Raw genomic sequence first — 22894 nt, 5'->3', positions numbered from 1 at the left:
AGTGTGTGTTGTGTCTTGGCTGTGGGGCAAGACACTTGTCCGTAGACTGGAGGAGACTGGATTGATAGGGCAGAAGGGTACGGCTATAAGTGCAGCTACCTGGAAACCAAATTTGCAATAGTGTCGCGGATTGGAAAACTAAATAGTGTATAGAAGGAAATCCATTTCTCAAAAAGGAATATTGCAGGGTCCGTGCCAATACTGAGCTGGGCAAGTGCAAAGTAAAATGGCACTGTGCAAAGCCATCAGGAGACAATGGTTGCCGACGAGTATTGTGAGTAGCAGATGTCGACAAGGAAACCGAGGCGAGGAAGTCTACAGTCATTACATGGTAATATAATTATTACCATGATCCCAGCAAGTGTGTAACTCAATAATGGCGAGGGACTGTCGCACCAGCAATACCCCTTATCAGGACTAGCACCGGTTATCGTAACTTATAGACATTACCAAAGTAGCAGAGGCTTAGTGAGCCCAAGTTGTTTTATGTAATTATTCCTGCAAGTAGATAACAATGTTAGTAGATGTGTGTGGAAGTGAGATACTGAACTATGCTTAACAAGTTTGCCATTCAGTAGAGAAAACTCAAAACCAATTGCCTAGTTTTTGCTCGCTTAATTAAGTTTTTGTGTGCTTTCACATTTTTTAAAATATTTTTGCTATATTTCTTTTATTTGTAAATGCGTGGAAACAGGATTGTTCTAGAAGGTTTAGAATAATTGGGCTGATACAACCATTTTATCAGTTGAAAGGCATTGCTTGAGCATGGGAGAAATAATCATGTGATGAGTCTTGTGGGCGAAGTTGCATGGTCCGTTTTCACAATTAAAAAGTGTTGTTTCTTTGTGCATGTTTGTAAAGTGATCTGTGATTGGCATTGGCTGAAGACTTGAACTCCTTCCAGTGAGGAAGGAGGTGTACACATTAATTTCCCACTGTTAGTCAAGGTCTGGTCAAGGTACAGAGAGGGCACAGGTTGGGTGATGGCTTAAAATAAACCAAATAAAGTAAAGGCAGAGAGTTTAATGACAGTGATTGGGGCTACACCGAGTATAATTAATCTTTTTTTCAGTTTTGGATCTTTTAAATATAAATTTTGGTCACAGTTGTCGGTAGCAGCTCGCAACGGAGACCTTCAGTGTGTGCCGTAAGTTCTGAGCAACCATGGGATTTCCTTATGAACAGTTTTTTTAATTTCGGTACCAACACACAGTAAAATTTAGTTTTGAACCAATGAAGTGGTTTAGTGCGACCTGTTTGTATTTTCATCACGTACATGTTTTATGTGGTCAGAAGATGGTATCCATTGTGAACTGTGGATTTTAGTAAGGAAAAATAAAATGCAATTAAAATCAATAAGGTGTCCATGAGACTCTACTAACATCACAAATCATTTAGAACAACAATTTTAATTAATTTGGACAGTATTTTTGAACCAGCAAATTTTTCAAGTGTCTATGTATGTTTCTAACAGTTGGACCCAGTAAAGCTAGCCGGAGGTCTGGATTGCTATAACTATCCACAGTTTACCCCAAGGTTAGGAGTGTATTAGTTTTTTGTCTAATTATTTTAGTATGCTGCCATTCAGGAATGGGAATGACCACACACACACACACCCACGCACGCACGCACGCACGCACGCACAGATATATAAAATAACTCTACTGTCACAGGAATTGTGCTGTGCTGCGCTTTAATGACATGTAGACACCCTGTTAAACATGGATGAACTAAAATTTCTTTCACAATCAAAATTCTTACAAGCAGTATGTTTACCCATAAGCATTTTATTTCATAATCATCAAGTTTGCATCACATTTATTTGCAGTCCTTTCAATTCTGTTTCTGTATTTTGCTGACCAGTGACCCAAGTATGTGGCCAGCTTTCAACATCAATAACGAAAAGTTCTATGTCAAGTGTTGCCAACTATAAGCACGTACCTCTGGCCTTGACCGTGCAGTTAAGACCTTGTTATATCAACAACTACTGGTTTGACGTGATACACCTTGGCTACACACAGAATAGATGGTGCCCTACCTTCTCCATGCGGGTCCTGTTGAGGCTCCCCATATCATAGATAAGATGAGTATCCTTGTTCTTTACTTCAATGGTTGCATGTTGTTTTGACAGCACCTGTACACACACATCACAAACACACGTACACACATCTAACATCATAAGCTCAATCGACAAAAAATTAGTCACCCTAGTGAGCATACACAGATGGAAGTAAAGCCTGTACAGATGAAGCAGTAAACGAGTCTCATGCTCAACCACAAGCGCACTGCCTCTACATAAGCATAAGTCAATAGCAATCAATGAGACATTGATGTTTCAAACAAATAATGTACATCAACATGGGTAGATATGAGTGAAGTTGATGGATTTGTTGGTGTTTCGCAGTGGACTGTTCAACGTGTCAACAAGCAGTAGTGTACTACACGTGGCCATCAAACACAATATTAGAATTGTGGTCAGAAAAAGATCCTGACAGCGGGACTGGAGACGCATTTCACGGCTTGTGAATCAAAATCGCTTCCAAACCCAACAGGAATTGCTGCAGTCAGTAAATGAAGGTACATCCCAACCTATTAGCGAACATTACGATGGGACATTTCGAGTCGGTCACCTTGCAAGAGGCCCTTGCTCACATAGGCACATAAAGCTGCGCATCTCCAATGGGCTAGAAATCATCAAACGTGGACAGTAGTGAATGGCGAAACGTAATGAGCCTGTATTATGATTCACATTGTAGAGTGCACCGAAGACCAAATGAAGCATTTCATCCTGGATGTGTGCAAGGTCAGGTTCAAGCCAGAGGTGGGTCCGTGATATTTTGGGGGTGTTCTTCATATCATGAATTGGGTCTGTTCACTGTGGTAACCACTAACATGAACCAGTATGTTAATTTAAACATTCTGGATGTTCAGGTGCTGCCTTTCAGTCAACATCTGCATGAGTATAACCCGATTTTTCAAGATGACAACAGCAAAGTTCATCGGGCTGGACGCATATGTGACTGGTTTTATGAACTCTCCGCCACTTTATTACATCTCGATTGGCCTGCAATATCACCTGACTTGACCCGCATTAAGAATCTGTGGGATATGTTAGAACAGCAGGTAAAATGCTGACATCAGCATCCCTGCAATTTGGTGGAATTGCATGATCAAATCCTCAGCGAGTGGCTTAATCTTGATGCGAAGTACCTGCACAACCTTGTGAACTCACTTCATAACCGAATCCAGGCGGTCATCAAGTCCAGGGACGGAGTTATACGGTATGAAATTATGCTTGTAATGATTTCTCTAGGGGTGACTAGTTTTTGGTCTGGTAAGCTTACATCACAACAGTCAATTTGTTACACTTTCTTAAAGTATTACTAACACAGTGCACTAATGCTCTGCATAACCTTGTTTATAAGTGGTTACTTATTTTCATTTTAGGATTTCAGATTTCAATGAAACTTTAAGGGAGTAATCAATTTTTAAGGTTTCCAAAAAAAAATTATTTGCATAAATTTCTTATTTTAATGTCTCTAATCATATAGTGTGTCTCCAATGTCTGCTAGAGTTTTTTTAAAAATTGTAGCTTGAAGTATGCGATCTTTGGTAGATCAAAGTAAAACTTTGGAAGTTTTTTTTAACTCTATTAGCAGACCACGATGTACGCCACCACCATAGTACCACAGAGAACGTCCAGATGATATTCTAGCTCTTTCTATTTTCTGCAGAGCATGTTTGCTTGAATATTTGAGATCACATTCCTGAAACAGGTCTTCAGGGCATCAAGTCCATTCATCAGTGTTTGGAACACACTGCTCTTGACAAAACCCCAGAAGAAAATATCCAAAGGTGTGATAATAGGCAAACATGGAGGCTAAGGTATGGAAACATCTCTGCCAATCCATCTTTCTGGAAATGTTCAGTCTAGGAACATGAGTACCTGAAGATCCAAGTGGGGTGGGTCACCATCTTGTTGCAGAATGTTAGGCTGAAAGTGATGAATTTGCAGTACAGCATAAAGTTGCAGCATGTCTAAATAGTTTTTTTTTATGTTCACTGACTACTCTTGAAAAAAAAAGAGGGTCCAATAACCTAGTTATGGATAACCCCAAAACACATATTCATTTTCAGACTATCTCATTCCTGCTCCTTAAACACTTGTGGGCTTTTGGTGCCCCACATGCGTACATTATGCCTGTGGACTTTACCCGATAAATTAAATTGTGCCTCATCTGTGAAAATGAATTTTTTCAAGAACTCTTCATCAAAGTCTCAGAATTTCTGTGCAAATTGTTGACGAGCAATGTACTCACCGGGCTTCAATTGTTGCACTAACTGAACCTTGTAAGCACATAACCTTAACATGAAATTGCCAGTTCTCGTAAAGCTCTGGGTTTGGATTTTGCAGGAATATGTGTAAATGTCTCATAGATTCTTTCAAAACATTCATCACCAACACCTGGGTTGCCACTTCTATGCAATCATGTTTGACTACAAGTTTCTAGGAAACGTTGTAGCTAGTCTGTTAATGCATGGTCACAATGAGATTGCTTACTAAACTGTATGCTGTAAATTCTTTGGGTATGGGTGACTGATTTTGTTTCAGAAAGCCACATCATACAATGTGCACGCTCTTGAATAGTGACTTTCACAAACAATTAAATGAAACAAATTAAGACTGCAACTTTGCCATCTGTTTGGTAAAAAAAACCTACTTCCAGAGTTTTACTTCAATTTCCTTCAAACAGCATGTAGCTAACACAATTAGTTCTCTCACAATACATTTTCAAAACCACTAGCAAACTTTAGAGAAATACTGTATCAGGACTAGAGAGTTTTTAGGGCCCTTAGTTTCCAAGAGAATTTCGTAAGATTTATTCTGGTATGCTACTTGCTATTACTGGTGGGATTTTTCTTTTACCATTTAATATAAATTTGATGATAAACTGTATTTTTTTTAATTCAGAATAAATATATATTTTTTGTAATACTATAAGCTGTAAATCCTGAAACTTTAAGGTTAAGTACAAGTAATAATGGATTATAATTCTTGTTTTACACATTAATAAACACTAAATTTCAAAACCTACAGCTACATGATACTAATACATAGTTAAACATAAAACAAAACAGTATAGCCCCGAAAGTATTAAGGTGTTACATGCTAAAATTAATACATTTATTTTAATTCACACTCAAAATAATTGTAGTTAAGTATGCCAAAAAAATAAAAATCCATAGTTTTATAATTTCACAAATAAATTCTTGTTTGCTTTTTTGGTTTCTGAGTCTGTACATTAATAAACTCTTTCTGTAGTTGTTTTAGGATAAACTTTAGTTAAAATTTCAATTTTATACACAACTAGTAGGTATGTCAGTAAATTGCAGATATTTAAAAGCTAGAGAAAAACCTGTGGTTCCAAAAAAAAAGTCACTTTTACTTTATCTCTTTTTATTTCCAACACACAACATAACCACAACTTGCTTAAAGCATTCAAGAACGAAACATACAAAAACCAAATAAATCTGCATTTTATTTAGAGCAATTATTTAAACAGTGAAGCAGAACCAAAACATTTACCATAAATAATAAACTGTAGCTAATATTTAGGAACTATGGGAATTTCCATTCATTCGTAGCCATGTCACTAATCTGTATGATTGGCAACAATGGATTGGATATGTGGAAAGCTCTTGCAAGAACATGAATCAAACAAGTTGCTTGGCTTCTGGGTTGTAGCTGCGTCAAAAGCAAAGATATCACCAACATTTCGGTCAACATTGCAGTCGCCATCATCAGGGAGCAGTTATATACTGAGGTTATTACAAGTTCTTCTGCCTTTTCATTACTCTCGCCTGAGAGTGTTTCCCAATTGGCTGCAGCTGTGGGAAAATCAGAGCCTTCCAAAAAACAGACCAACCAGAAGAAAGGAAGGCTCTGATTGGATCACAGCTGCAGCCAATCGGGAAACACTCCCCTCTCAGGCAAGTGTATTAAAAGGCAGGAGAACTTGCAATAACCTCAGTAGATAATGGCTCCCTGATGATGGCATCTGCAACATCGCTGCCCACACAGCTACAACCTAGAAGCCAAGCATCTTCAGACAATGGCCGCAAAAGCCTGCGATATTTATGAATCAAACAAGTCTATACATGCTTTCTGTGCAATGAAATACCAGTCAGTGATTAGCTGACAATTTACTCACAATGATTCAAGCTATCCCTAATTTTCGCGCAGGTTAAATAAATCATTATCTGAAATAGGCCCTAATGTAAATTGTCACCCTAAAGCCCAAAGCCCATAACCATTGTAAATTACAGAACCATTTTGTGTTGTATGTTCGATGACTGTTCTACATTGTACTACCATCATGGATTAAGGTTGTCTACATACCTTGTGGCAACCAATTTAAATGTTGATTTATGAAACATAATATTATTATGGCATTTATACATTAAAAATTTATGTTTTATGTAAAAATTAGTTTTTTTCTATGAGATTTGGCACATTTTCCATTGTGTTAAAAACTGTTCACTTTATTTTTTCAGTGTAATTTGTAATTTTTTGTTTTGTCATTTTTTAGATTACAGTGGACTCTCCCTATAACGATATCCAAGGGACCAGCGATTTTCATCGTTATAGAGAAAGATTGTTATACAGAGAGAAACCTATTTTTAAATCTTGGATGGAGTAGTGTGCTGAAATAAAACACCATATTAAACAGTATAAATACAATATACAGTACTATATTTGCATTGTCCACAAACACACATATGTACATATGTAGTAGTAAATTACATATGTATGTATATGAAATGATACAATGATACAGTGTATACAATCATTAGTACATATGTAGTACTCTGTATTTAGAATGTCAAAATACGTACATACATAACACAACAAGACATACAGTTCATACAGTTTATTGGAAGAAGTCTTTTAGCGTCGTTTGCCTTTTTTTAGTTTTCCACAGCAATGACCTCACTTTATCTTCTAAACGACCGACATCTTCCGTAGCCACAGGATCATCTTGGTGAGTAAAGAATCTTCTCAGTACTTTAGCAGCCTCCAATGCCTCTTTTGGAGTTGGGACCGGTTCTGGTTCAGGCTCCTCCTCTGGATCAATGTTTTCCTGATCACTATCTTCATCAACACGAACAGAATTCAGGATGTCTTCGTCTGTAACACCCGCTGCTGTAGCCACTTGCCCATCGATGTTTTCAAAATCCAGAAGCTCCTCTTCTGAAAATGTTGTAGGAAGCTCCAGCTGCTGAACCCAAACGGCCAAAGGCAAGTCATCTTCATCATCTGCTGGCTCGGGATCTTTCAGCCATCCTGCATGCTTGAAGGAATGTCTTATGGTCTTATCCGTTACCTCTGCCCATGCCCTACTGACCATTTGTATGGCGTCTAGGATCGTAGGTTTGAAATTCCCATTAGACTCGACGAGTTCCATTAAAAGCCTGCGCCTATAATGACTTTTCAAACTTTTGATAACACTTTGGTCCATGGGCTGAAGGACACTTGTGGTGTTGGCAGGTAAGAAGCAGAGTTCTATGTTTTCGAGGTTTTCAATCATTGGATGTGCAGGGCAGTTGTCCACCAAAAGCAAGATTTTGTTCCCCTTCAACTCAGAATCCCATTTTCTCAACTCCTCTTCAAAAATTTGAGATGTCATCCAAGCACTTTTGTTTGACTTGTAGGTGACAGGCAGACGCTTGATGTTTTTTAAACAACGCGGGTTTCTAGATTTGCCAATCACCAAAAGTTTTCTCTTTACCGATCCTGTCATATTGGCCGCTACCAAAACTGTAATTCTTTCTTTTGACAACTTTCCTCCAATACACTTTTCTGATTTGAATTTTAAAGTTTTGTTTGGTGTCAACTTGTAAAATAGACCCGTCTCATCAGCATTAAAAATGTTTTCGGCTGAATAACGAGCCTTAAGATCAGGCCATACCTTTTCTAGCCAGCCATCTGTAGTGTTCCTATAGACGTCACGAGCCTCCCCGTTGATCTGTCCATAATTAATGTTGTGGCGCTGCTTCCACTTGCTCAGCCAACCTTCAGAAGCCTTAAAATCAGGAATGCCAAGCTCTGTTGCATAAAACTCAGCTTTCATTTTTATCAAAGGTCCAGAGAGCGGTATGTTATTTATGCGTTGCTGTTGAAACCACTGCAGAATAGCACGATCTAAGTCTTCATACTGAGGTTTTCGCATTTTCTTTTTATCCCCATGCACATCTGCGTCAAGCCACTTGCGCCTATCCTTCCAAATGGTAGCCACAGTCGATTGGGAAAGCCCCATTCGCCGCACAACATCAGTTTGTTTTTCACCATTTTCAACTGCTTTAACTAATGACACTTTTTCATCCACGGTGAGCACTTTCCGCTTTCTTGGTAGCATAATGGTTAGAATAAAACTGATAAAACACTCATTAACTTACACGGTGCAGTAAGGTGTACAAAAACAGCTCCGATATGAACAGCCAGGCGTGACGTGGCTAACTGAGTAAACTGACTGAGCTGCTTGGCGCGCGCTCAACTTCCCCACCACTGAACTGCCACCCCCGTGCCGATTAGTGGACTCGACCACCCCCTCGCCCGCCACTGACCTCCCACCCCCGTGCCGACTAGTGGACTCGACCACCCCCATGCCTAAACACTGGAAATAACCGGTTACGGGCATTGACCTTGAGTCCAACTGGCGATCGCTCGTCAAGTGGTACGACTGGAAATTTGGTTTTATTGTAATGTTTTACTGTATTTTGATTAGTGTTCTAAGTAAATACATCGTTATAGAGAGTGAACGATATCGTTATTTAGAGAGAAAAAATATGTTGTTCTTATGGTAGACCAAACGTTAATGTCAATATCAATCGTTATAGAGAAAGTATCGTTATAGGGAGAATCGCTATATGGAGAGTTCACTGTATTTAAATGTTTTAAACTGGGCATGTACAACTAGAGTTCATGAAAAAATATTATCTAAACAACACAATAAATTTATCTTACTTCTAAGGTAATAACCAAGATTCCCACACACTTACTCTAGACCAGGCCCTCTCAATTAAATTTACTTTCGGGCCACTTGCATTAATTTTACGATTACTTAAGATTCTGGGAACCAAAAGTAAAAAAAAGGCCAAGCCAATTACCATTTCCACATGTGACGATAACAGGACTGCTGTTTCAAGCGCTGCTCACAAAGGCACACAATCACGTTTACAAGCACATGTTCATTATGCTTTCACGTTAATAAACAAAGTATTTATTGAATGCAAATAAGCCGGTTAATGCACACCAGTAAATAAAGATTTGATTCAATTGATATTTAAGTGATTTTTTTTAACTACTGTACTCACTTTATCATTTAATGACAGACCAGCAGCAATTTGTCTGAGGGCCACCAATTGAGAAGACCTGCTCTAGACATTTTCCATCAGATTTCTCTTTTTTCCTGTCTCATTAATCAATTTCACAGGATTACATAAAAATATTATAATAAAATATGTATCAAATCATGTTTCGACAACACGTAATATGTCAAATTGACCATAAAATCAATTTCCCCCTTCACAGTTTGCACAGTCTTCATTTCCGTCACTGCTATGCAACCAATACTGCCAGTTTGTAATATTAAACCACTAGATATATTTGATCAAACTTTGAAAAAAATACATTATTGACCAGTATGTAACCAGGTAAATGACTGTTGACATTTATTGAGCTTCAAATTATTACATCAGAACACAGTTAATTTGTTAGTAATTTGTTTCATGTTTAGTAAATAATACTAGGTTTTCACATGAATTTGTGATTAAAGTACAGCATGGTTTTAAGAAAAATAAACAAGCTAGTATTATAAGATTACAGTTTGTTAACTAACATTTAAATTTCCCTGTTTTTTCCAGATTTTCCCTGACTGCAGAAACCCTGATAATAATACATAGTAACTCCCCTAACTTTTATACACACAACAAAATATTTACTGTCAGGAAATATTTTACTAAAAACTATTATTTTTCATCACATATAAGAAGGCACCCAGCAAAACATATCTTTCCAATTGCAGACTGGATACTGAAACAGTGAGGTTGAGTTTGAACTGACATCAACCAGGGCTATTTCCACTTTAGCCACTTTACTTCCTTGTCCTTACCCATAACCTCCCCTGCTCTCTCTGTGTCTGCATGTGCAATGTGACGTGTGCCAGTGTTTAAATAGCGCGCCACTGGCCTGGAAGATGGTGAGAGTGATTGATTTTAAAACTTTAAAAACAGTGTTATGTTCCCATAAATAGATTAAAATATAACATTGTAATTTGTTCCCGTTTACTCCCAGAGGGCTTTGTTTCTTTTCAGTTATGACTAACATACTTTTATTAAATAACTTTATTAATTCTATTGTCTTCAGATGGACTCTGACATTCCGGAATACACCTCTGAGCGACAATACCAAACTTTATATATTTAAATATAGTCATTGTAAAGGGTGTTTTAACATAACATAACTTAATTTTTTTAAATTATTTAAAGGTTTATTATGTATAAGTTTCGTAACGGAAGCACCACAGATCCAGTATCTTATAAAAGTCAACGAGGTGGGAATAATTCTGGTCAGTGACCATTTTCTTATATCTGCCCCAGTCTACAACCATCACCGCTCGAGGTAGGAAGCATCCACATCCCGGGGACTTCATTGCTTGCCATTACTAGCCATTCACTTCTGCTACTGAAATAAATGTTCAAAAACGCTTTACTATTTAACCTGGAGGCCTGCCCATTCTTCGTGTAAGCGTGTTCAACGCTCAGAGCAGACTAGGTCTGTTGGAATTTAGAAGGTTTATAATAGGGCAGCATGGGTGATGTCACAATCCTGTTAAGGAGTCTCTGCTCTGTCTGTGGGCCCAACAAACATACGGTGGTGATGAACAATTTTGCTGGAGCAAGTGAAGATGTTTTTTTTCTGTGAGGTTTTTTTTTTTTTTTTTTAATTCAATCATGTAAAGTTCTCTTGGTTGACAGATGGCCGCCATTGTACTCTGTGAATTTTCGGTACGGAAGAATAAAAACTGTAAAAATCCTTTAATTTTTTGAGAGACTTTATTTTATTTAAAATTATCTCTAGTAACAGTTAATGAAAATGAACAGCATTTAAGTGTGTACACATATAAGAGTCTGACATTAAGCTAGCCAGGAGGTCTGATTCCTTACACTATTTCTCTTTAAAAATAATTTTTTTCTACGTAAAATATTTCCTGAATCATTTTGAATATTACTTTATATGTCCTAGTGAAGAAATTTATTTGGACTAAGTCCCATAACAACAATGTAAGCACTAAAGGAAAATAAATTTAATAATAATTAATTAACTGAACCACATACATTAATAAATCTTTTCAAAAAGGGTCATTTCATGTCAAATCACCTAGAGCCATGTGCTCCAAGGTTACAGATTTTGTTCAAATTTTTTTATGCATACATACTTATAACATGAGTAACTGTGAATTATTTTAGAATTTTTAAATTAAAACTGGAAGAATGAGAAATTTTCGAAACTTTCAGTTTTTGAGCGAATAATGTTCTCAGACGATCTTTACCAGTACACTTAAATGACTATAAAACCCACAATTTTCATGCTATCTAGCTCATTTAAATTGCAAATAAAAGCTAATATTCCATACTTTGTAGATGTAGACAGAGAAGTAACAAATTCCATCACAAAAATTTTACACTGAGCATGGAATACAATTCTAAGCTATTTTGCATCTTTGCTCGCGCTCAATACCATAACTCAACAACCACAATGAGCACTAGCTTGAAAATTTATTTTTACATACACATTAGCATTAGGTAACTATATTTTAAAAATGAAAAGGGTGTTTTTTGTGGTTTTTAAATTATTAAATTTTTATTACTGAGGTATGTAATAATGCCCAAATCCAAAGTAATTGCCACATAAAAAAATTAAAAAAATTAGATTTAAATTGGGTTTACCAAATAATATGCTAAATACAAATCTCGCTTTTTTTGGCAAAGAAACTTACCAAAATAACTTCGTACTGGGTCCAGATAATGTTACTTAGTGTTTATAGACTATATTCACATCTCACTACTCTGTCATATTGTATGCCAATTCTTCAATAATTTTCTGTTCATCGGGTTGTAGTGCATATGTCCTGCCTGATGATGATGATGTTGAAGGAACTTGAACTTCTTTAATGCAGTTTTCATAAGGCACCCAGCAGCAGTCATCCTTAAATGGCCAGTAAAATGTTGACGAAGGACCGCAAGGATGCATGAACTGAACTTTAGCATCTCTTTCAACATCTGACACTTCAAGTATTTTACCTACCCACCACTTTTGTTCATATTTAACCGCAAAATATTTCTCTGGAAGAATATTCATCACTTCTGCATGTTTTTGTACACCAACTACTGCTGTAAAAGATTTTTCAGAAACAGAAACTCGTTTAACAATCAAAGTTTTTTCATCATTAGGTTTGAAGTAATGATTTTCTCTAGTGCCTGTAATGGATGTTGCATTTGCATATTGTTCAATAAGAAATTTCTCATTATACTCTATTTCAACCACAGATGTGTAAAAAACTTCAATTCATTTTATATTTTCTTTAGCAAATTTGAATAAATCCTCAGAGTTTAATATTTGTCTGTCAACAGTTCTCTGAAGACTGGCTCTTGTAGCCAGTCGTTTGATTGTACCACCCACTCCATCACATGCATTTTTGCCATGGCTGGTGGCAAAGTAGCTCCACTCAGCAGATAGACCATGGTCTTCTTGATGGAAACACAAGTTAATAAAATTATTATAGTTTTTGTACTGTACAGCACTACCATCACTGAAGTAAAATACATGACTCAAATGTGGTAGTTCTCTTCGTAAGTGCTGTAATGACTTTTGGAAAGTGAAAAATGATGTGGTGTCATGCTTAAGGCAGTCACTTATGAAGCAGAATGATTTTGACTTCAAGACATCATCACTATCAGTATAATAAACAACAAATGTATGTAAGGTAACTTGAATGTTTTGCCAATGGAAACCTTGTGCAGCATCTTGCAAAATACAGGTGTAATTTTCTGCAAAATCAGCTATAATGAGGCAAGAGTTTCTATCTAATTTAATTTTTATTTGCTTTAGGTACCGACTTTGCGACTTGACTGTGAAATGATGTTAGTCAAAACCACCAATTTATCTATTAGCAGATCAAAAAAATCATCAGCAGACTTTGTCAGTGTTTCAAGCGATTCACGGTCAGTGTGAATCCATTGTTTGAAAACAGTAATGTCTTTTATTTCAAAAATTTCTAATTGAATAAGGTACTCACGAAGTACTGACACATTTGGACAATTAGGAAATGTGTGAAGCATGCATTCTTCTGAATGAAGGTCACATACCAATTTATGCAGGAGCTCTTGATATCGTATGTTTAAATGAATAGTACTCTGCATCATTAATTTCACATTTTGGTGATAGGTACACACGCACACTGAATGAATACCACGACTGCTTACAGTTACACATTATTTTGGGCGCAATTCACAAAACTTAGTAAAACCTATTTTATCATTAGGGTTTTGTTCTTTAAAAGACAAATAAACATCTTTTAAATTATGCAAAATTAGCCTTTTTGTTTTCAATTCTCTTTTTCCGTGTTCACTTGGTACAGACACAGTCTTTTGTGTTGGAAGAAACTCTACTTATCTCATCGTCATAGTATAAATCTTTCACCTTCTTTACTAACTTTTCACTTAGACGATGACCTTTCCTTTTGTCTATACTACCTAAAACTCCATAATTATCTAGAACATTTCTAGCCTTTTTACCATATATTCAGTTGTGTCAAAAAAATGAACAGTTTGTTGAATACTCCAAGATTGCGCTACAAGCGTCAGTATTTGAAGTTTTTCAATAATTTCACTTGTTTTAAATTTTTCTCTTAATCTATCCATGAGGCAACTGTAATCACTACATTGTATGCTTGAATCACTGGCAGTGTTTACAGAGTCTTCAATGGGAAAAGCTTTACTTGCTATTTCTGTAAAACTAGCTGATAAACGCTGAGCCTTACTTTTCAAGTATGCACTTCTTTCCTCCTGCTTCCTTTTAGTAACTTTTACTGGAGAAGAACCAATTAGTTTACAACTTTCATTCCAATTTTCCAGGACCTGAGAAGGGGTATCTGGTTCATAGTCACTGTCTGAAACACTTTTATCACTGTTGCTAGTCGCAGACACTACTAATTATCTACAGGTTATACAAAGTTTGATGCCTGGTAAAAGTTTCACCGTGGTCTGATATTTTTTTGAAAATGAAACTGAAACACCCTTGAGACCGTTTCTAACATTTTTTTTGTGTTTTTTAAATGGGTCACAACAAATTCTCTGGCGATCTTCAAATGTTGTAAGAAATGTACACCTATGTTGGTAACATATGTTTTCAATATTGTGACAATTAGTTCTTAACCTTAAAAGTTCCTGTTCTCTTTCACCAAATTCATAAAAGCACATAAAACATTTTTGTTTACACTCTGTGTGAAGTGAGCAGTCTTCTTGGAGATGCAGGCCAACTGATCACTTGTTCATTATTTTTAACTACTGTGCACAGCAACTAGAAAACTGAAATACTCAGTTAAGACTCTGAAACTCATAACTTCTGGACATACAATGTATTCACATTAGAAGCCAGTGAGAGACTAGCTAGTATTGGGCAAGAAGGCAGCAGTTTACTTATCAGCAAAGTTATCATATGTTTTCTGCTTAGCCAGCAGGAGAGAGCCAGCACAGCTAGAGATAAAAGTGAAGGATCACTGGGTGACTCAAATGTATAGAAACACATCATTCCCTCTCACATATTACTGAATTGTGATGTAGTAGCAGCTCATTCACAAATTAATGCTAGACCAACATTACAATACATTCAAAAAAAATTATATTTTTTTAGAATAAACCAGGTTTTACTGATTTGCATATGAGATTGTAAGTCACAAAGTTGATTAAAAAATACTTTATAATAGTGCATTAGCTAGTTAAATAAAAAGAATAAAAGCTTAATACATTTCATACAGGGAAAAGTATAAAGGCATGAAATGTGCATCAACATAATGAAATTAAAAGTCTAAGGATAGCTTGATAAAAATAAAAAAATAATATAATAAATTGCTTGTATTTAATATTGTAAATAAAATTAAATATTCCTGATAAACATAGTACATTACAAGATTAAGGAAGTTTTAAATCTTAAAATTTGGGCCATACGTATTTTAAAGCAACACAATAGTGTTTCATATACTGTATTACCTTGGTAAGATACATTAAAAAAACATTATTTAAAAAACACAAAATACACCCATTTCATTTTTCAAATATAGTTACCTAATGCTAATGTGTATGTAAAAATAAATTTTCAAGCTAGTGCTCAATGTGGTTGTTGAGTTATGGTATTGAGCAAGCAAAGGTGCAAAATAGCTTAAAATTGTATTCCATGCTCAGTGTAAAATTTTTGTGATGGAATTTGTTACTTATCTGTCCACATATACAAAGTATGGAATAATATAAGATTTATTTGCAATTTAAATGAGCTAGATAGCATGAAAATAGTGGGTTTTATAGTAATTTAAGTGTACTGGTGAAGATCGTCGGAAAACATTATTCGCTCAAAAACTGAAAGTTTCGAAAATTTCTCATTCTTCCAGTTTTAATTTAAAAATTTTAAAATAATTCACAGTTACTCATGTTATAGATATGTATGCATAAATTTTTTTTAACAAAATCTGTAACATTGAAGCAGGATAGCGTATTTTAATTAGGTGACTTGACATGAAATGACCCCAAAGGTCCAGGTCTAAGGCTAGAGCTCATAACATAATCATGAAAGAAAAAAAAATTCAAAGAAACTTACATTTGTGTTCAGCACAATGTCGCAGCTCACTGCATCCCGACCAACTATATTCGAGCCTGAGAAAATAAAATGTCTCGTCCCGCCGACCACCAAGCAACCAACCTGTAAACAATATAATTTTATGGAGCTAGGTATATTATTTTTGGGAACATAATATTCAAGTTTAAATTAGTGTCAAGATGCTGGAATATCAATAGTTTCACCACAAAATTTTCATTTTTAAATAACACCAAACTGCAAGTATATACGACTCACAATTTGTAAGTGTAAAGTGCTCTAACGAGTTAGTAACACATTTTGCCTAGAGTTACAATTTAATTTTATCTACAATCTAAAAACTAATTTAAAATGTTGTAGATTATTTCAGAAAAATTAATCTTTTCATAAGCTCAATTCAAGAAAACATTTACTAGTTATTTAATTTCAGAAAAATTAGGCAGATTTTAGGCCTATGAATTTCAAAATTTGCCTCAGTTACCTAACTCCGATGTATATTTTATAGATGAAACACCAATACAAGTCCCTCTCACATAGGTAATACCAAAAGTACTTTTTAAAATATTTTAATGTATTTTACGTTGAACATCTTTTAAACATTGTAACTATCACAATTAAATTAACATGTGTAAAGAAAAACCCTAAAACACAATTTCCAGTATTTTTGCAGTTACTAACCAACAAATTAATAAGAAAAATTTATTTTATTAGTTCAAACATATTGCGGGTATAGACCTACTGCAAAAAGTGGCAAAAATTTACCATCTGCCTTACAAAGGGCAGAAGAATACTTAAAAAAAAATGCCCAAGTCAGTATCTCAATCAGAACTAGGAATAAATATGATGCTATTCTGACTAAATCTCAATACCAAAATATTGTTATTACCAATTTGACCGAGTCAACATAAGTCTGTTTTTGCAGCTTTTTTACTTTGTCACATTATGCAGTAAGTATATCCATGACATTTGGGTGGTAATACTGTGCATTAATCTTTCAAATATTCTAAACCCAAATCTTTTTCACACTAAAACCTCTACCCCTTTTTCTGCAGAAGATGCAAAAGAAACAGGCCACACCAATACACCTGCTTAGTGCAGTTTAGTTCAATGCATCCATTTAATCATTTTTTCATGTATGTACCGTATGCACTAAGACACTGGATAAGTTATAATGTCAGGGAGGCTCTACACATTTGTGCTACATTAGAATGGATGGTAAATAGGTGCCATTAGGTGGAAGAACATATGAACCCAGCAAAACTCTCTCTGCAGGATCGCAACAGTGCCAGTGTGCGACGAGACTCAAACTCTGCTCCTTGGTGTTTGCCTCAATCCTCCTGACCTGACTTGGCTCAGCAGTTGTTACGCTGTGGGCTCTCAAGACATCTCAAAGCATCAGTCATCAGGGACATGTGGTCGCAAAACCCATAAAGAAACATCTCACAGTTAACACAATTTATTACCTACTTAACTTCATGACATTTGTAGTTCTTTAGTTTACAGATAAAAGCCTTGCAGTATGAATCATTTTGCTTTGAAGTCCATCACCCTCATGGCCTACACCTCTCAAGCACTGATTTTAAACAACCCTAACGGAGTATAAATAATTAAATAAAGCAGATCACTGGCTGAGACAGGCAACAGAGATAAATAAGAGAACAGTTTAAATGGTTTAAATACAATAACAGAATTAGTAAATCAGTGATGGAAACAATGAAGTCTCCTGATGCACACGCTGTTGTATCATCAAGTGATGATGATGATGATGATGATGATGATGATGATGATGATGATGATGAACTCGGCTGGATACTGGACAATAGCGACTGACTAGTGCCCCTTGCGATTACCGTTACACGTATTCGAATTTGTGCTACTTGCGTCTGAGAATTAATACATACTAAATTCAGGAAAATTAATAAATGTGCAAATGTCTAAAAGTAAACCTTAATAATAATGCCAGTTATTTATTAAATGTCAAAATGTTATCCCCTTTGGGAACCTTATACATCTATTCGGATATTTTCGGAATATGACCTCACTGCAAAACCATTTATTACAAATAATAGCAACGGGAAATATTTTAGGGCACTGTGGAAAGAAACAAAACACTGGGGTTAAAAACAAACAAATTACAATATCATTTAAGGTTATTTAAGGATTCGTGACACTGAGTATAAACGCAGTTGCTCACTCCCTCTTCCTGGCCAGTGGCACATGATTTTGCACTCGTGGCACAGGCTATGTTCATAATGCTATTAGAGTGGAAAGGATGAGTATCAGAAGAAGGAGAAGGAGGTGGAAACATATTGGGCACAAGGGCGTAGCCCAGGTCAATGTCAATAACTCCCCTTACTCCCACACCCTAAAGTAGTCCGATGTATCAACACCTGCCTTTGACACTCCAGTGGGCATGGCAAGGATTACAATTGTGCAGCGGACAGTTTAAAAATATGCGGGTTCATTCCGGGTTGGCTCTCCTACATTCAATGTTTACTTCTCTCGGGCTAGTCATGTTGTTCTTGCGGGCTTTTGTCTTCAACGACTTCTTTGTCTCGCGAAGTGATTATTCAGCATCACGCCAGTAGTTTTGCACCATACAACATTTTGGCGCACACACTTATCCCCATGGTCACAAAATTTAACCTCCGCTCCAGCATCCATGCATCCTCCCTCTGTCTGTCTGTTGTCTGGTCTTCTACTGTGCGCTACGCGGGTTCCACAATTACTGCGCAAAATGTGGCGTCGGTTAATGAGTAGTCCAGAGGCCACAAGGGAAACTTGCTGTCCAGTGATTCAGTCACTTCTGCCTCCTCTTCAAGTTCCCAGACAATTGGTTCAGTTAGATTGTCAGCCTCGAGTAGTGTAGCCTTGAGCTCGGTCAGTTCTGCGAAGCCTCTGAAAGGTTTGTCTTCCTCGTCCGTCTCAATCAATAAGCATCTCGGCTGTAGTGCATCGAGCGGGATTCGAACAGGTGACCCCCACCTCCACCTCAGCAAAACCATAGAACTCTGTTTCTGTGCCGTTTGCCAGCGTTGACATTACCACATCTGCTTGACATGCCTTCGCCATGTCTGCGCGGGTCGCTGGTTCGCTTCCAGCCGCATCGACCTGCTCCTCTCTGTCTTCGTGCTCTATCCTTATCACGTCCCAGTGACTCAGCCACTAGGTAGTTTTACTATTACAACTGTGGGTTTCAGTATATGAAACACCGATATAGGCCTGATCCATTTCGGCCATTTCCTGTTTCCGGCCAAGAGTGGATGTAAGTGCGCGTACAACATCTAACCAGGTGTCAGTGCAGGTGGTGATCATGATGTGACGAGCATGTGCTGCACCTGATAAGCTACTCGTCTGTGTCGGACCACGTCATGGATCATTGCAATGGTGAGCGCCCTCATTCAGGGTTTAGTTTGAGTTCTTCACGCGTCCATCTTGTACACGATAGTGTCCGAGTAAGGGGTGGCCCTGTACAAGGATAACATGCAGACATCCACATTTGCATTCTGAAATTTTGCTGACTTCCAACCAACCGTTCAAATGATTTTTAAGTATTTTTTATGTGCCTAAACTAAAAAAAAAAACCAACCGTCCACACTGTACTACTAACCTAACTAACGCCCACCCTAATTTTAATGAAGCTATTCCAACACAACCATCCAATGTCACCACCATACAACTACATTTTTAATATAAAAACTGGTAAGTTCCTAGAGAAGCACTTCAATAAAAACAATAAAAAAATAGATATAATAACTAAAAGGTGTTTTTAAGTACTACTTGTCCCAAAAATGCAGTTAAGTATTTTTAATGTCGCTAATCTAACCTAACAAAATCATTCACAAAATTTTACAATATTTTAAATGAAGCAAAGCTAACATAACAAACTGCCGAGACAATTTAATTGTATTTTAAAAGTAAAAAAACTGACCTACCCAACCAGTCAAACAATTTTACAGAATTTTAAATGTAGCTTACAAAGCATAGCCAACTATTCTAAACGGTAAACTACATGAACTATCGCATTTCCATTTAATATTATTACTAAATGAAATGAGAGAAAATAATTAACATAATTGTTTAAATTTTATATATATTCATAACAGCAACTCAAGAAAATTGCCCTCGTTAAATAACTCAATTGTCACAAAGCCATTTTAGAGAATGATTTGCAAACATGTAAATAAAAACTAAAAAGGCAAATTTGGATTACTTTTGATTTCCATTTAGAAACAAGGCTCTCCTGCATAACTACCCGATAAACTTTATAGTGATTTACCAAAGTTTTATCATTTTCGTTGCAAGGCAAATCTTCAAAATCGTCGTCTAAAGCTTGAGTGCAATCAAAAAACATTGTGTGAATACAAAACTTTCCTATAAAGAAAAAGTTACACTTTAATTAAAAACACGCATTATATACAAGTGTCATTCGTAGAAATTTAAGGCATGTGATGCATAAAAAAAATCACAAAAATATATTTCAAGTCCGCGCTTCTCAAAAAAACATAAACAATAACAAAATAGTAAAGTAGAATCACGGTTACATAGATAATCCAATTTCGTTTAACATCTATCTGAGATAGGCAGAAACTTAACTCTTTGGTTGTGTCCAGGCATGTTCCAACAACTTTGCCTTTTCCACGAGTTGTGACTTATATTAAAAATAATATCGTCTAAACTATTTATTCGGCTAAGTTAAAATGGTCCGAAGCACACAGATGTATAGTCGGATCACGAAGGTTCTCTGCCTGTGGTGTGCCATGTTTCTCCTATGGAACCGTACATATCCATCCTCTGGAAGTAGTAATCAAAATTTAATTCATTCTTGTTAATCAGTTATTGTTAATTCAAATTTAATCATGCTTTGTAGTTTTTAAGAAACCTAAAATTATCCATTGTGTGATTAGGCCTCAATGCCAAGCCAATGGAGGCACACCATTCGTCTGACCAGCTCAGGGGCCGGAACATGCGAGCACCACGGGGTCACCGCTTTGTTCATTTTAGTAGCAATAGAGTAAGTACTTTCGAATCCTTTTGCATCGGCTCCATGGTTGGCCCCCAACCACAATGTGGTTTTTGCCAAATTCACCCCTTAGCTTAAATACATTATTCGCTGGTGCACTTTCGTAAGTTTTCACTTATTTCTTTAGTAGTTGAAGGCCCATGTGTGTGGCCCATCTTCGAGGGTAGGACGCGCTCGTGAATTTTTCCTTTGTTGCCCGCAACGGACCATCTACGAACGATAAGTGCACATGATTATTGAACTTTCTAACATAATCATTAATTACCATGATACTTTACTGCAAGCTGCATCTACAGATGTAAGGAACGTTACTGTGAGAGCATTCGCCTGTGTTTAAGAGCAGACATTAGTCTCGTATTGTAACGCACTGTCAGTGTGTCAGTGTTCTACTTAGCGAACTGAATCTTTAACAAACACACAGTGCTGATCAAGTAGCCATCGCGCACATGACCTAAACCAATGTCATTATAACTTTAGTAACTTTGTCGCGGCCTCGTCTCTGGTGAAGATGTGGAGACGGGGTGGACGTCGCTCGGTCATTCAGTAGTCGTGATGTTTGCCCGGCGCCAGCTCTTGGGTAGAGCAGCCTCAAACTCTGGGGCGGGAGTGGACCGTTCGGCCCAGTGCAGCTGACCGAGAACGTGCCCGCGGTCTCACAAGGAGTTGCTAGCGGAAAGTCTGGGAGCAGGAGAGAGAGGAATGCCCGCGGTCTCACGAAGAGTCGCTAGCGGAAAGGTTGGTAGTGGGAGAGAGGGATGCCCACGGTCTCACTAAGAGTCGCTGGCAGAGGATTGCCCGCGGTCTCACAAGGAGTCGCTAGCAGAGAGGATTGCCCGCAGTCTCACAAAGAGTAGCTAGCAGATGGGTAGGCAGAGAGAGGTAGGGTGAGAGTGAGAGAAGGAAGCACGCTGTCTCACAAAGAGTCACTAGCTGAGGAGAAGGAGAGAATGGTATTTCAATAATTCCACTATTTCTTGTATTGGTGTTTATTCTCCCAGATTGGCTGGGAGAGGAGCGCTGTCTAGGCAATTTTATTTTTCCTAGCCTAAGTTAATTCTAAGTGTGTAGGGGAGGGTCCAGGTTAGGGGAGGACCTAGGTGTGTCTCAGGCCGAAGCCTATACACTCTACCATGCGGGTTTTGAACCATGCAGGACTAGGGCGCGTGCAATCGTGTGCGTGTTGGGGACTGGCCAGCCATGGCTGCAATTGGCACCATGACTGACGCCCCATTGGTCGCCTAGCTTAAAAGCTAGCTAAGTGTGACCCAGGTAAAACCTGCATAGACACAGGGAAAACCCTGGGCCGGGTCATGCGGGGATCAATTATCATGCATTAAGCAAGCAGGTAACTACTGGACAAGAGGGAAGAAGGGTCCAGGTAAGAAGAGTTGAAAGGGCTGAAAAATCAATCATGCTGGAGTTGGGTGCTTGGGCCTTGCGGCCCGCATTTAAAGTTTGGGAACTCCTGGGTTATTATTAACCAGAGGCGCAAGCGCCCCCAGGGGTGGGCGACTTCACTCATCAGCCCAGCCACAGATGCCCAGGCAGCCACAGTTAAAACAGAAGTGGGCAGACGAGCCAGTAAACCGGCTCGAACTGCGGGCGCACGGAGCGAAAGGCAGCCTGACGTTGCGCCATCTTCATCTTCCTTCTTCAGGTCAACAGCAGTACTTTTCAAGCCAGGGTGGGGGGAGGGAACCAACCTCGCCACCCAAAATCCCCGAGACAGTTGAAGGTCGCGCCGCTCGAGGCTACTGCTGCCAAAGCTACAGCAGCACCAGCTGAAGGTTCCTGATGTCTTCCTTCAGAGTTCCGATGCATTTCAATTTCGTTGCGCGCGCAGCAGTTCACAGCTCCGCAAGTTCCAGCCCGCAGTTCGTCTACACTTCGCTACTATGTCACATCGAGGTCCCCTGCGGTGCCTTTACCGACGATGCTGCTTC

General features: G+C 37.7%; 1 protein-coding gene across 1 annotated transcript in view; it reads right to left on the bottom strand.

Moving 5' to 3' along the window:
- The window catches only part of LOC134527910 (uncharacterized), a 60820-nt gene extending 40375 nt beyond the window's left edge, over positions 1-20445 (bottom strand). Inside the window, exons 1-3 of the mRNA XM_063360941.1 lie at positions 20208-20445; positions 15932-16033; positions 2039-2134 (exon numbers count right to left, since the gene is read on the bottom strand). Of these exons, the coding sequence (XP_063217011.1) occupies positions 2039-2134; positions 15932-16033; positions 20208-20282 (273 nt within the window). The 5' untranslated portion in view covers positions 20283-20445. The remainder of the gene's footprint in view (positions 1-2038; positions 2135-15931; positions 16034-20207) is intronic.
- Between the last annotated feature and the right edge of the window lie 2449 nt (positions 20446-22894).

The sequence above is a fragment of the Bacillus rossius genome, chromosome 1 (genome assembly GCF_032445375.1).
Source record: "Bacillus rossius redtenbacheri isolate Brsri chromosome 1, Brsri_v3, whole genome shotgun sequence".
NCBI lineage: Eukaryota > Metazoa > Arthropoda > Insecta > Phasmatodea > Bacillidae > Bacillus > Bacillus rossius.
This window is presented reverse-complemented; position numbering and strand designations above follow the sequence as displayed.